Here is a 14,423-nt window from a genome sequence, read left to right on the forward strand (position 1 = left end):
TTCTACAACGCCCTAAGTCAGGAAAGTGCTCTTTTTGCCAGATATTTCTAACAATGTGCTAATCTAAAATACAACATGTTTCCTAGCAACCAGATTATAAATAGAGACGGGACCAGCCATGAAACCTGGATCCTGATTTAAACCTGGATCCTGATTTAAACCCCAACTTGAATTTACTCCTTTGGGATGTTTAGATTCAGGTTTTTGTTTGGCTTACGTTGCAATCACTGAATTCAGAAAGTAAGCAGAAGCTGAAGCCGATGGTTTCAGGACATTCCTGTTTATAGGCTATCTGAAAATATAATTTACACACGGCTTGCATAGGGGTAGCTCAGCTTAATTATTCATACCAATGATGAACTGCCCTTGCAACATTCAAATCCATGCCTGGGCATTTCCAGGAGGTTTTTTTGTTCATGCTGATGTTTCACCAACTATCACTCAAATTCTTGACCTGCCCAGCAGCCAAGGGCCTCTACTGCTTTCTGGGGTATAAATTAATGAATAGTTTTTCAGTCCAAAATGCCTACACAAATATGGTCAGTTGATCATGCAGTGGTCGCAACGCGATAGGCTTTACTAAGTATTTTCTTTCCCCCTCATGTTATGTTATACATATTAAATAATTTTACTATAAAGACTATAGGATATGTTATAAATTAGTTTGAGAGATCACAGTAATGTTTCATGCATACTCAGAATATGTCAGCTTTCTCGTTTTAGTAAGAAATTTCTCTATATTTGCTGATTAAATCGGACTATTACTGGCAGCAGGTAACATTAAAAATTAATAGAGACTTTATAGTGCAGAAATTATTTTTTGCAATACTTTCTACATTTGGAGTGTGTACCCTAGCAAGCTATTTACACTGTGCCACAGCAAGGGCCTAATTTTTAATGATGTGTGTCAACAACTGTGTGCCTAGTTTGCATATGCATACAGATTAGGTATTTGTGAAATAAGTGGTATAATTGGACATTTGCACCTGCAAATATCTAATTTGTGCATGCAACTAATGTAAATGCATGATAACATAGCAAAAAATTCAGGTCTTGATGTGTTTGGTTTTAGTTATATTCTGTATATACATCTGGCTAAAAACCAAGCTGCAGAGATTCTCTTGATAAACTGACTGCCCTACAGAACCAGAGTGTGATAACATTTCCCTGAACTCATGATTTGTGCCCCTCCAGCTCAGACCCTGTGCCCACTTCAGACTGCTGTATATAGTATATAAGTTCAATTCCCTCTTCTCTTGTCATGCTACTCTTGTACTGCCTCAGCTCTCCCAACTATTCCTCTCAGTAGCCACAAACGAAGGGTCATTATTTTGAGAAACCGATCTGCAAATCTTTGCCTTCAGCACTGATCGCATTTGTCAGTTGCAAGGTGTACTTTAGAAAACTGGGCTGGTGTCTTCTCAGCTGTTAGTCTGATCTCCTATTTCAGAGCACTTTTTTAGAGTTGTTCAAATTTTGGTCTCACTTGCATCAATGACCTCAGTCATGCTAACTATTCTGAATTTCTAATGAAAAAAATACACGCATATTCGAATCTGCACTGCTTTTGACAACCAGTGTGTTCTTAGTGGTTACATGCGCTTACGACCTCACCCTGCTGGACATCACACCCATTTTATATACTCACATACAAAAGAGCAAAGCCAAAGAAAAAGGTGGAAGCTCTGAGAATGAAGGCCAAACTGACAGAAAGCAGGGTAATGCACGTCAGAGAGAAAACCAGAACTGGCTAGGACAAACCCCCATTTTAATAGGGCAACAGAGTCCATACAGAGATCAGAAAATAGTGTGTATTAACAGAGGAAATATTTTGGAGAAGTATCTATGGAGTGATCTCACCAAATGATCAGTAAAGCCAAACAGAGGATGGGCTAATCTAAGAGGTTAACTGCCTAACTTGCTCATCTTGTTGGGCGTTTAGCTCACCACTAGAAGCTGAAGTTGAAGCAGAAGTTACTCCTGGTAACTGCTGGTGAGTATTCAACACATCTATGGGCATACTGCCTTACTAATAAAAATTGTCAGCCTTGGCTAAAGCTGCTCAGGAGCTGAATTAGTAGATCTAATTTTATCAATAACAAAGGCCCCAGTTATGTTTTTGCTAACTAAAAGCACAAATCCCAGCCAAACTTCTTGGAAGTGGATTTTAGCTAAGACTTACCTCCCATGTTAACGAGAGACGGCTCACAGCAACATTACTCAGTCCCATAATAATAGCGAAAAAGGAGTTCAGATTTTTGTATTCTTTACAGCTGAAACAAAAAGGGCCAGGTTTTAAGTTGTATGTATCAGTCAGGGCAGAAGTACACATGACAACCCTAAGAGAGCTGAACTCAGGCATCTAGCACAGATGGAACAATATGGGCAGCCCCGGCCAGCATGCCTGCGGCACACCACCTCACCAATGTGTCAGTAATTCACCACACTCTGGAGGCTCCTTTCCCCTCCTAAAATGACCTCCTGCTTCCACTCCACTGGGTGCCAGATCCTGCAAGGACATTAAGGACATTAAAGGAGTCTTTGAAGCTCCTTCCTGGCCAGAAACACAGTCCTGAAACGGGGCTCTGTTCAGTCCAAGGGAATACCAGAAATGGGAAGCCACTGTTTTACAACCTCATTTGCTGCAGAACTCACCGACAGCTTCTGAACAGCTACTGAATGCTGGAAGCTGTCCCTAGATGGTCTTCATTGCGATTTACAGGTGCACAGAGTCCTTTTAAAGGGAGACGACCGGCTGTCTAGAGATGCCTGTGTGTCAATGCTATATATGATTTCTAACTAGTATGCGTAGATTCTGGAACTCTCTAGGATGTTTCAAACAAAGAACTGCCATTTGTTACCAGCATCATTAAGGAGGTCCTGGGCACTGGAGCTGTAGGTCACACTTCATCCCTAACGCAAAGGAGAACTTATGTTATCAATCAGGAAAAACTGGAACATGTAAGTGATTATTATGGAAGATCCAATACACCATATGCAGGAGTCGACACAATTGGGCAGGAACAGCCCACACAACTGCTCAACTGGGACCGCATCAGGTGGCTTGTTGACTCGATGGGAAGAAAAGAGAAAGAATAAAGCCTATATCTCATAAATCTGTGTCACACTAGGTTCCTGCAAATCATTTGCTGTTTTTCACAGCTGATTTGCCAAAATTTGATTTCAGCACCTCAGTTGCTGCTTCTTTTACTGTTTATCAAGAAAACTTCTGCAAGATTCAAGCTACGATTCTTGGATAGATTTTTTTTTTATCTGTTGTTGAAGCTCTTGGCTTCTCTGAGGTATCCTCAGCTCCAGATGAAATTAGTACAGTCATCACATCCTACTGTCCGACCCCATAATTGCCCCATCACCCTGTTGTTATTCTGTTCTCTCTGTCCCTCCATTTCACCAGACTCGCTGTATTGAGTGGGTGAGTCCTTTAGATCTGGGCCTCACTTGTGTCTGCACTGTGTGAACACTGAGCATGTGAAAAAACGATCTCTCCTATCTGATGGTCTGTCTGTTGGAGACTGCTGCCCCCTCAGATCTTCTGGCGGAGCTGCTCATACAAAATTCTCCCACATCAGTTTAGGGACAGTGAGCAAGGTTAGCAACGATGAGCTGAAATGGTGAAGCTATGCCAACTTATTCTGACTAGAGCAGGTCAAGGAGCGCCTCATTAGTGGATGTGAGAGGGGACAAGGATGAAAAGCAGCCGGGATAGGCTGTCAGTGATAACCTCTTCCCTAGGTACAACTAAATCCAGAAAGGGATATCTGTCCACAGCCTGTGACATTGAGAATAAACGGTGGCATGGTAAGAATAATTAGTACCACACAACAGCAGTGCTCAAACATAGTAAGCAGCTGCAAATGTATCTGCAATATGTAATTTCCATGTATCTTTCATTTTAAAAAGGAAAAGTTTTGCCAAACACCCTGTTAAGCAACGTAATTTAACAAAGTTAAAAATAAAAATCCATCTAGATGTATGACATTCTACACCAAATTTTCTGTAAATTCTACGGGCTCTACACTATATAGCTCAGTTCCAGACCACTGTAAGGTGGTTCTCTAGGGACAGTGCTGCATATATACTGTCTGTAAAATGTCTGAAAGTGGATCCTCCAAAGCACCACAGCCTGCTCAGAGCAGAGGTCCCTCTGCCTCCCAAACCAGACTGTATTGGAAAAATCTTTCTGTTAGTATGAATTGTGAACTGAGACATATGTACACACCTTGTCTCCAAGACAAACACACACGTGGTTAAAATCTCTCAGTACTTAGACGAGCATATTCGTCTTGGCATTTTCTCTGTAAACACACACCCTTCAAAAATTTCTTACAGGCTTCCTGAGCTTAGAATATATGCGTGTGTATGGAAAGAATGATTTTCAAATACAGAATGAAAATGTCTTGAGTACAGTGATACACAAGAAGGCTTCTAAATAGCCTGTGGGTTTATCTGCGAAGAGGAAATGCACACAAACTGGGTTTGTGAATACCCGTAAGAGTATGCACAAGTACATCCTAGAAGGCCTTTCTCATACAATTAGTAAGGGAAGAACCCACTGTAGGAAACACAGTTAACTTCTGCCTTTTGGTTGAAAGTTTATTCCTACAATAGCTGGAGAACAGAGACGAACCTAGTAACCTCTGCATCCTTTCCCAGTAGATGCAAAGGCAAAACCAGCTCCTAGAGCAGAAAGCACGTGTGCACAGCACTTGGAGCCAGCACTTGGACCTGCGTGAGCCAGCACTCAGCCTCGTGCTTACTGGCACAGACAGCGAGCACGTATCACAGGGTGTGTGGGTGGCAGACACAAAATGATGTGCCTTCTGCAATGCCGCCTAAGCCCCGAGTCACAGAACTGAAACAGCGTGCTCACTAACAGTCGTCTTTGAAAATTGGTATGTGCAAGGCATCTCGTTACCACCAGTCATGCCTAAGATTAATGGCACAGCACTGAGCTGTTCTCCCCAAACACTTTTCTAATGAGTCTAGTACTTCTAGGTAGGGTAAAGTCCTCATTACGTCTCAAGGATCTTCACAAGCAAAACTTCCTCAAAGATACTGCTGCAAGGCCTGGGCCCTCATCTTTGATGCAGTCCCTTGGCTTTCTCTCCTGTCTGCCTTGGGTGCACGCCGTGTTTGTTGCAGGCAGGCTGTGGCACCTGCTGCCATGGCAACACTGCGCAGAGGGCAGCCGCCTGGCACAACTTCCCTGGCCCTTCCAGCCGTCGCAATTAAACCCGCTCGCTTACTTTGCACACAGGAAAATCTTGTGCTTCGCATTTCTCTGCTTTTAGCAGACAAAGAGGGCTCAGCGGCGCAGACCGCTTTTAGCTGTTTATTTTTAGCATTGCAGCGATACCAGAAACATGGAAGTAAACAGGAGGTTGTCAAGCTGTTGTAAATAGCATAGAGTTAGACCCATGACACTGAGGAACCCACGGGCTAGGGCGGCTTATTAAGGAGATATTGAACTGTAATTTTTAGGAGACTTGGTTTCAAGCGTTTATGGAAATTGCTGCTGTATCTTAACTTACCGCATTCCAAGATTTCCCCGTCTCACGCCTCTGGCTCTGGGGAAGACGCGGCGGCGCCGGTGCGCGGGCGCTAGCGCCCCCTGCTGGACACGGCCCGCCCGGCCGGCGGCTGCCTTCGCCGGCCCGTGGCCCATAGGCCGAATGCGTGTTTTTAGGAACTAAAGAGGGAAATTCTGCCCCATTCTGAACAGCAGCCTGCTCCCGACGGCATTGGGGTTTGGGAGCCTCTCGCTGGGCGCAGCCGCCGGCCCCAGGCAGCCCGGGGGCGGCCCTGCCAGCCGTGGGCCTGCCGGCTCGCTGGCCGGAGGGCGCCATCACGGCCCTGTGGCAGGCTGCCTTCACACTGCTGCCTTTAACGATGCGAAGAAGTTAAACCTCGTGGTTTATCTGCAAGTAATAACTTCTTTGTTCAGCGAGACTGCCTAAAGGACCCCAGTAACAGTGCCCGGAGTGACAGGCCGCTCGGAGAGGCAGCGCCCGCTGTTTGCTCAGGCGGCACCGCCAGCCGCCGCCGACCCGGGCAGGGAGGAAGGAAGGAGCAGGGCAACAGCCATAAAAACCCCCAGCTACGCCCCCCTGCTCCCTCCTCAGCCAGGCACACCCTTGCCTTGACTTCAGGGACAAGTTGTCACGGCAGCTCTGGCACGAAGGCTCCAAAGAGTTTCAGTTTTAATACCAGTAAGAGAACAGAAGACAGCAAGAATTGCCTCCTATCCAACCTCAGACCCAGCACTTAGTAACAAAAAAGGACATTCATCCTGTTGCATTTTTAAACAAAAGTATTAGAAAAACATCCCAAGTGGGCTGAGGGCAACGTGTCTCATCAGCTCCATACCTACACCTCTTTGCTCTCCCCTCTTGTTTTTTCCCACTCAGGGAAATTCTGAGAATGGTTTTCCTGAACTGCACCAGAAACTATTCTGTTCTCAAGAAAATTAAGGCTCAGTTCTGTTACTACTTACCAATTCACATGTATTAATATTTGCTAATGCATGTAAGGGTAAATGAAGGATTGTCCTAACGAACCAAAATATATTTACTCACAAATTTGATGTGAAAACATGGCCCTAAGAGATCACAGATCAAGGAGCAATGGAGAGCAGGACAGGAAAGAAGAGTATCTATTAACAAGGTTATATACAGCCCTATAAGGAAATGGACAGAATTATCAAATAGAGAAGGTTTTAACCTCTGCTGTGCATGGCTGCTTGAAAAAAGAAAAATAACAACAAATTGACTATACCGAACCTCATTCCAGCTGACAGATGATTGTATACTTACTGGGCTGCTATCTTGATGTACTTCTTTAACAGCTGAACACGCTTGCTGAGTTGAGAGCAAAGACAAATCTCAGTGACCACCCAGAACTGAATTTCGTTAAATCTTCTTAAAAACAAGTCCAGGTTTGCTGTGGTCTTTTTAAAATTATGCCTTCCAAAAGTGTGATAGATCAATTCCAGCTAGGAAAAAGAAAATAGTTTGGGATTTTTTTAAGAAATCTTTTGGACAGAGGAAAGAGGCTAAGAATGAGCAGGTGAGTATCTAGCCTGAAACTTCCTCTGCAGTTTACGTTTATTGCTGTACAGATGACAAGGGTTCAGGGTACAAACCCAGCAGACAATAGCTGAGGCATGCTAAAAGTCTAACTACAGAATATGTATAAATAGCTTAATACCTTAAAACACGTAAAAGCAATTGAATAAGCAGCATGTGCCCAGGAAAAGCTTAACTTCATTTTTGCAATTTACCTATAGAATTAAGAATACCTTATACCTTCAGAACTTGTAGGTGACTTTATTATAGTATTTTTGAAATTCAAGCTTAGAGAAAGTTTCGCAAATAACAAACAAACTTACAATGTACAACTAAACATTTTCTAACAGATTCTGATCTGATGAATAGATAGATCCTCATACCTCATGCACACAGTTGAAGAGCTCCCAGTCATAAATTGTCATCTGATGTGCTAAGTCTTTTGAACTCATGAGTTCAAACGTTCCTACTGTACCAGTAGATGGTCCTTCTTGTTCTGGTAACGGTGCCTACAAATGTAAGAATGGTATAAAAATGTTTTAGAAATACTAAATTGCATGACTGGTGCTTTTCTTCCATAATGCTTCTGACTTTTTTTTCCAGTGACCACTTTCCTAAGGATATTTCTAAAGTAAAATTGAAATTTGCTTATAACCACAGGCTGGGCTTAGGAAATGAGAAGCCCTGTGCAAAATCAGTATCCACTATGCACAGGATAGTCAGGAAAATTCTGAAAGCTCTTCAGAGGCAATGTAAGGAAATAAAACAGACTGTTCTCAGCGTGTTATTTTTAGCATTGTTCTAAAATTTGAAGCCAGAAATAAATACTTCAATACATGTTGTGCTAAGTAAAGCACGTATGTTTGTTTAGGAGCATAGGTCTTTCAACACAGCTTTTGTTATCGGTTTCCTTTTTCACATATACAAATAACTAGACCACAAAGCGCAAGCCAAATACTTTTGCAAGTTAGTGATTCTAATAATGAGAATTATTACATCTGCCATACTTCAGAAATCTGCAGTGATTGCAAGATCTTCTGATCATTTATAAAATAAGCCTCATACTTTCCCTTTGACGCTACAGGGATCCACTGTTTGTGACTGCAAAACTCCTGGCTATGCTAATTAAAATTATACGCACACAATCTTATGAGAAAGGATCCTTTAAATCATTCAGGCATAAAACATTTTTGAAAGACGCTTCCATACCACCCAATGAATGAGATGTGATACACCGTTTTGCACACAAGTGAATCTTATACTAAGGTGAGATTTAAAACATGACTTGAGATCAAGTCAGATTTGAAGTAGTCTGTTATGTATGTTAGGGTCAAAGTGTTTGAACCACTGCTGCTAAAATACTATCAACCAGCCCTCCTGCAAATTCAAATAACGTTACATCAGTAAAGCTTCCTGTGAACCCGAGTTTTCATTGTTTTGTTTCCAGGAGAGGGCAGCAGAGTTCCCTTCCAAGTTTCCCAATTTCTCATCGGGTCTTTGTTAGATAATTACAGAACACTGAACTGTCAGCCGGATCCTTCCTGAGTACAAACTCAACCGACTCTGCAAGATTAACAGACCATATTTGCATAATGCAATATTAAAAATTACCTTACTAAATGGATTCCCTTTTATATAAAAATATTATATTATCCTTAGAAAAAGTACTGACTGGATTAATACATCAAATTACTTTCTCAATAACACACAGTATGTAGGAACCTTATTTCTGTATGAGTTCTTGTTTTGTACTCTAGGAAAAACTTGCCTTTCAAATATCATCACAATACAAATGAATTTAAAATTATTAAACTAAACCACAGGTATTATTTCCTTAAAAGCTCCATCTAAAATTTCAAAAAATAGTGTATATAAGAAAAGTACTATTGAAAAAAAATCAGGACAGCCATCAATCTTATTACAGCTGCAGATTGCTTTAAATTGGGATTTGCACAAACACAAAATTTCTTTAGTTTAAGACAGAGTATGAATTAAAAGTACAGCAGTTTTGTGTAGAAAATCCTAATTTGTGGAAATCTGTAGAAAGAGAATCACCCACATTCTGAAAAAGGGTTTTTTTTCCCCTATTTGGAGACAAACACAACATAGCTGTTACCATAACAAACACATGTTTTCCAAGGCTAGGAAAGAAACACTTAAAGGTAAACTCATTGCATATTTGAAAATTCATCTAACCTAGAACAATTTTCACATGGGAATTGCCAAGTGTAATGTGAATAAATGTGCATGCACAGGCAGCAGCCAGAGATTGGAACATAAAAGGATTAAACTGTGAGGCAGGTAAAGCTGTAACATTATTCAATTTGTTTATACCTCCTTGAAAAGTTGCAGCAGATAAGGGCATGTATTCTGTTACACAGTGCTGAGAACCTTTTTCAGGGTGCTGAGTGTTCCTCCCTAATTCCTACCAAATCCAGTCCAGTTGATGAAAACTAGCACATTGCAGCCACGTCTTAGAGCTCCCTGTAGCATTTTGAGTACTTGCTCCACAGTAAATAGCACAGGGGAAAAGGCAAGGAAAGTCAGGACAATTTGCTGCCAAACCTAGGTCTACACAGACAATTCAGAGCCGTATAAAAGTACCCAGCATAGTTGTACTGATGCAACACCCCTGCTTTAAAGTAGCATGCCCCATGAAGGTATCTACTTGGCAGGATTAATTAACCTTAAGGGAACACCAGAATTTAATAAACTGAACAAGAGGTGTCTCTGCATGGAACTACAGTATGCTGGATATGCATTCCCTGGTTACTAAATTGAAAGCAGCAGCAAAGCATAGATTTTACCATATCTATAAAAGAAATCAGGCATACATACTAAGTGGCTTGTTAAAAGCATACAGGAGGCTGAAACAAGGCTAGGAGTAATAGAGTTCATGCTGACATGACTTGGCAATGACATTTGTTTTTAAAGAAATAAAAGGAACAAAAAGTACAGTCAAATCAAACTCTATAAAAGCAGACCCCATGGGGATTGTTAGAATTACTGTATAAACTGTAAGTACTTATGATCAATTCTACCTAAGGAAAAACAGGCTTTCCACCAGGAATATTTTCTGTGATTCTGCTTAGAAGCATCTGGAATTTTGACACAGTATTTTGTGAGGATGAGAAATTACAAGATTTTAAGGAATTTACTGTTGGAATCAACTCTCCAGAATGCTTTAATCGGTAACCTCTATCTTCAAGAATATATCCCTGTGGCCTTGAGGAGATAATTCTGTAATCAGGAATTACTGCGTGTCTTAGTGACAATATTCAGCTCTTCCTAAATGCTCAGTGTGACACAGAGAATTCTGGGATCAAGTGCTGGCACATGGACCAGATGGATTTCTGCTCTAATTTAGGAAATTATAACATTACCTTGTTTTCATTTCAGGGCTTATCCCATGGCACTGTGACAAGCCCTTTGTTGTGAATGTTACCACTAGTTCTTACCTAAAGCATTGATAATGCAAAAAGGGCCAAGTGTTCAAAGAAACTGAAGAATTGAACTTCCTGAGAACTGCATACATACATACCAAAGAATCGAACTGATCACGTGGGCAGGCGAACAGCCGTCCATTAACACTGAGAGTTGTAAACACTGAAACATCATGAGGTTTGAGCACAACCTTTTCTGTAAACATGAAACAAAAGATTGTTTATTATATATATGTAGGATTTACAACAAGGACTGATCCAACAGCTGCACAGACCACCATTCTGAGAACAATTTTTTCACAGTAAACCAATGTGCAGGATACAAAATAGATGACAGCAAGGTCCTCTTTATTGAAGAAATGTGACAAGAAGCTCAGCCCAAACCAGTCTTCTATAGAACTGGCACAGAGGACTAGAATTCCAGCCCCAAACTGTACAGACAGGTCACGAAGCCTGTGCTGCCGTATCTAGAAACTACCTGCAAAAATTCAGCCATAATTAGGGACTCCATCCATTCTTCTCTGAGCTGTAAGCATCTGGAGAGCTGTTCTTAATAGAAATTGGCTTGGAAGACAGTAACTGCATAAGGTGGTGATGAAATGCAGCTGTATGCAAATCTCATTACAGCAGTGCTAAAAGAGGATCGCATCACAGGTAAAGAAAAGATAATGAAGTAACTTAGAAAACAGTCTCTTCTAGCATGCGATGGCTGTCAGCAAATCTGACAATAAAAAATTGCTGCAATTGCAAAAAGTAGAGCTGCCTGGTGTCAGTTCTCAGGAAGTGAGCTGGTTTTGGCAGGCATCATTGTTTGCAAAAATGCCTTCCAACACAGCTTTCATTAGCTCTGTGTGTGTCCACACAGTCATACTCAACCAGAGCACTTCAGCAACACCACTTCTCCAGCAGAATTAACCTTGCAGTTACTCTCCAGTTTCCACAGCCCATAGTGGGGAGCTGACTCCTGACCCTTTGCAAACTCCAGGTCAGTGGGCTTGGCACTAAGTTGCGCAGTAGTGGTTTGCATGGACAGAGTGGCCAGAATGGTAGTGACCACTACTGGAATGTCTGCACTGCTGTGTTTTCTGCTGTTGCTGATTCTTATATCTAGCCTGACATTATCCATGCTTACCTCCTATTTCTGTTGTTAATAAACTCTTACAAGTGTTACAGTGAAGGAAACTTGGCGTATCTCTAGTCTGTAACATGCAGATACACAAGCTTCTCCATTTTCCCTGCCTCCCATGTGAGCTCCATTCTGTGCCTGCAGTAGGGAAAGGACTTGCCTCTAAGACAGAACCTGTGTACCAGCCAAACATGCACGTGGATATAAAAGCCTTCAATGAAATAGTCTTGCAATCCCTCCCAACATTCTCCTCCACCGTAAGCAGGAAGTGTATAAGATGATGCAAGTACAGTACCTCCTCCTGAACTCATCTTTACTATGATGAGGCCTTCTCCAGAACCCAGCTTATCTGCTACTGCACTGATCACTTCCTTCACAGAGGAAGACACTGGTACCCGGATAGTGGTATAGGTTTGGTCTATGCAGTACACCTTAAACAGAACTAAAGAAAAAAGATTGCACTGTGCATGCCACATGTAACAACCAGAGATGCAACTTTACATCAGTAACCACTCCTCACAAATTAAACAAAGGAACAATAAATCACTACAGTTTTGATAGCTCCCCATGCCTCAGATGTTCTACAATTTCTAGTATAAAAATCGCTGATTTCCCAGAGCTTTTAGTGAACCACGAAGTACTAGTGTTTCAGTACTGCTAAATTATTTATGGCTGCCAATTTAATCTGGCACTGTGTTATGTTCCAGACTTTATAATATCTTAAATCAACACTTCTTTTCAAGAGTCAGGAAAACTGGCTGCAAACTCACTTAATTACAGGAAAATAATTTTCATATTTACAAAATGTATTTGAAAATAGTTTTGGTTACAATCAGAACTTAAATCAAACTGTGTTGCAACCTGTTTTTTACAGGCAAATATGTAATTGCTAGATCAAGAATGTTGTAGATAATGAAGAAAAATACCGTAAGAATAAGCATGCACTTGGGTGTACAGTACAGATGGGCTCACAAGAATAATACATGAACTCAGGCCCCTGGCTGCCTAGAAATCAACAGGATAGTATATTAGTCTGCAAAAAGCAAGGCCGCCCAAAGTGACATGAATGTAAGACATAAAAAGTTAGCAAAATACTCCTTCAGTGCAGCTGCCAAGCCAAGCAGTTCCTGGGGTTATAACTGTCCACTGGATTTTCAGCGTTCAGTGTGCTGCCTGCCCTACGAATGAGAACGGTGCAGCCATATGAAAGGGGCAGTTATTGCTTGTCCACACAGACACAAGAAGTAGTACTTCCCTGGCAGCAGAACTGTTTTGCTCTTTGTAGACCTAGAAGAAAAACTACTGATATGGACAACAGAAGCTGCATGCCTGCCAGGATGGCTGTTGTTCATATGCAGTTGCTTCCAGCCTTTGAAATGGCTCTTCTGTTGGCTTGATTTATGCCACCAGCTTTCTCAGCTATATGACCTTGCATTTTGTTCCCTTATTTTTACTTCTGTTCACTAGCAAGAGCTATCCTTTAATATCAAATACCTTGAAGCAGAAGCTATTTTCTGTGATGAAGATGCACCAAAACAAGCATGGGGACTGGCCCTAGCAGTTGCAAAGAAATCCTCAGATTTATGAGTTTTAAGGGGCATGTATCTTTGTTTACAATGAACAGACCTCATCATCAGAGCTTAGGATTTTGTTCACACAGCAGTGCTTTAACCTGCCTGAAGTAAAAGACAATATGAAAAGCCAGTACAACTGAAAATTATATTCTGATACTGCTGTAAATTTTACCTTAATCTCTGTAGAGAATCAAACAATAGCAATAGGGCAAACCAGCAGATTTTGGTTTGTAGGCTGTGTGCCACAGGGCAGAGATCCATGGCATGATTATCTGCTCCACTCCTATCTCTCAAAGGAACAGCTGTACATGTTAGCTCAGACTATGCAGGGCAGACAGAGGCTCAAACATGACCTTCAGCACTCACTATTTATTGCACTGCCATTACCTGCAGTACACTGTCTATACTGGTTCTTATCTGTTTTCTTCATTCCCTATTTTAAAGCTTTTTACATCTTTCTCTGAGGAAGCACAGTGTTTGATAGCACTTCAAATCAATGATGGAAAATATTGGGCGAGCAAAAGCAAACAGTTTGCTTCAGGCCAGGCTTCAAAACTCTAAATAGATACTTTTGTTTAGGTTTGGACCACTTTTTTTAAGGGAGAGACTAATTTAGTGCAAATCTCAGTGGCTCAAGAAAATTTTGCAGAGAAGGAACTCACCTTCGTCGCTGCCCCTGATAGGCTGGCGTTTCTGTGCTCTGTCATCACTTGTGTTGAACAGCTGAAGAAGAACTTTGTGCTGAAAATGAATCATCAGGACTGACATTAATGCAAAAAGAAACATTATGGGGTAGGCATGAACTAAACTAGATCTCTTACTAATGGCACAAAAAAGAGTAGCAGTGCAGAATTTGATACCTAATGTTAAAAGCTATTTCTCAATGTGTTGTTTTAATATATCCATGATTACTAAAGAGAAGATGCTTATGGATTTGCTGTGCTAAAGCTTTTACTTTAGAAAATGTACAAATAAATTATCTTACCTTCTTTTGTGGTGCTTTAGGTTCTTCAGAACTATAAAAAGGTAAAGCACAGAATATAGAATTGAGTATTAGCTGGAAGATTTTGTGTACAAAACCACCTATAGAACATGGACCACCTGTCAAACTACAGTAGCAACATATTCATGTTTGCATATACGAAAAGACAAGATGACACCATACTTATCTATGATCAAGGAAGGGAAAATACTA

At 41.2% G+C, this 14,423-nt stretch overlaps 1 protein-coding gene across 1 annotated transcript in view; it reads right to left on the minus strand.

Annotated features, from left to right (window-relative positions):
- Nucleotides 1-14,423, minus strand: part of RAPGEF4 (Rap guanine nucleotide exchange factor 4) — a 157,254-nt gene that overhangs the window by 12,545 nt on the left and 130,286 nt on the right. Inside the window, exons 20-26 of the mRNA XM_056349501.1 lie at nucleotides 14,214-14,244; nucleotides 13,891-13,969; nucleotides 11,950-12,096; nucleotides 10,627-10,724; nucleotides 7,469-7,594; nucleotides 6,834-7,012; nucleotides 2,183-2,273 (exon numbers count right to left, since the gene is read on the minus strand). Of these exons, the coding sequence (XP_056205476.1) occupies nucleotides 2,183-2,273; nucleotides 6,834-7,012; nucleotides 7,469-7,594; nucleotides 10,627-10,724; nucleotides 11,950-12,096; nucleotides 13,891-13,969; nucleotides 14,214-14,244 (751 nt within the window). The remainder of the gene's footprint in view (nucleotides 1-2,182; nucleotides 2,274-6,833; nucleotides 7,013-7,468; nucleotides 7,595-10,626; nucleotides 10,725-11,949; nucleotides 12,097-13,890; nucleotides 13,970-14,213; nucleotides 14,245-14,423) is intronic.

This window comes from Falco biarmicus, chromosome 8, assembly GCF_023638135.1.
Source record: "Falco biarmicus isolate bFalBia1 chromosome 8, bFalBia1.pri, whole genome shotgun sequence".
In the NCBI taxonomy this organism is placed as follows: domain Eukaryota; kingdom Metazoa; phylum Chordata; class Aves; order Falconiformes; family Falconidae; genus Falco; species Falco biarmicus.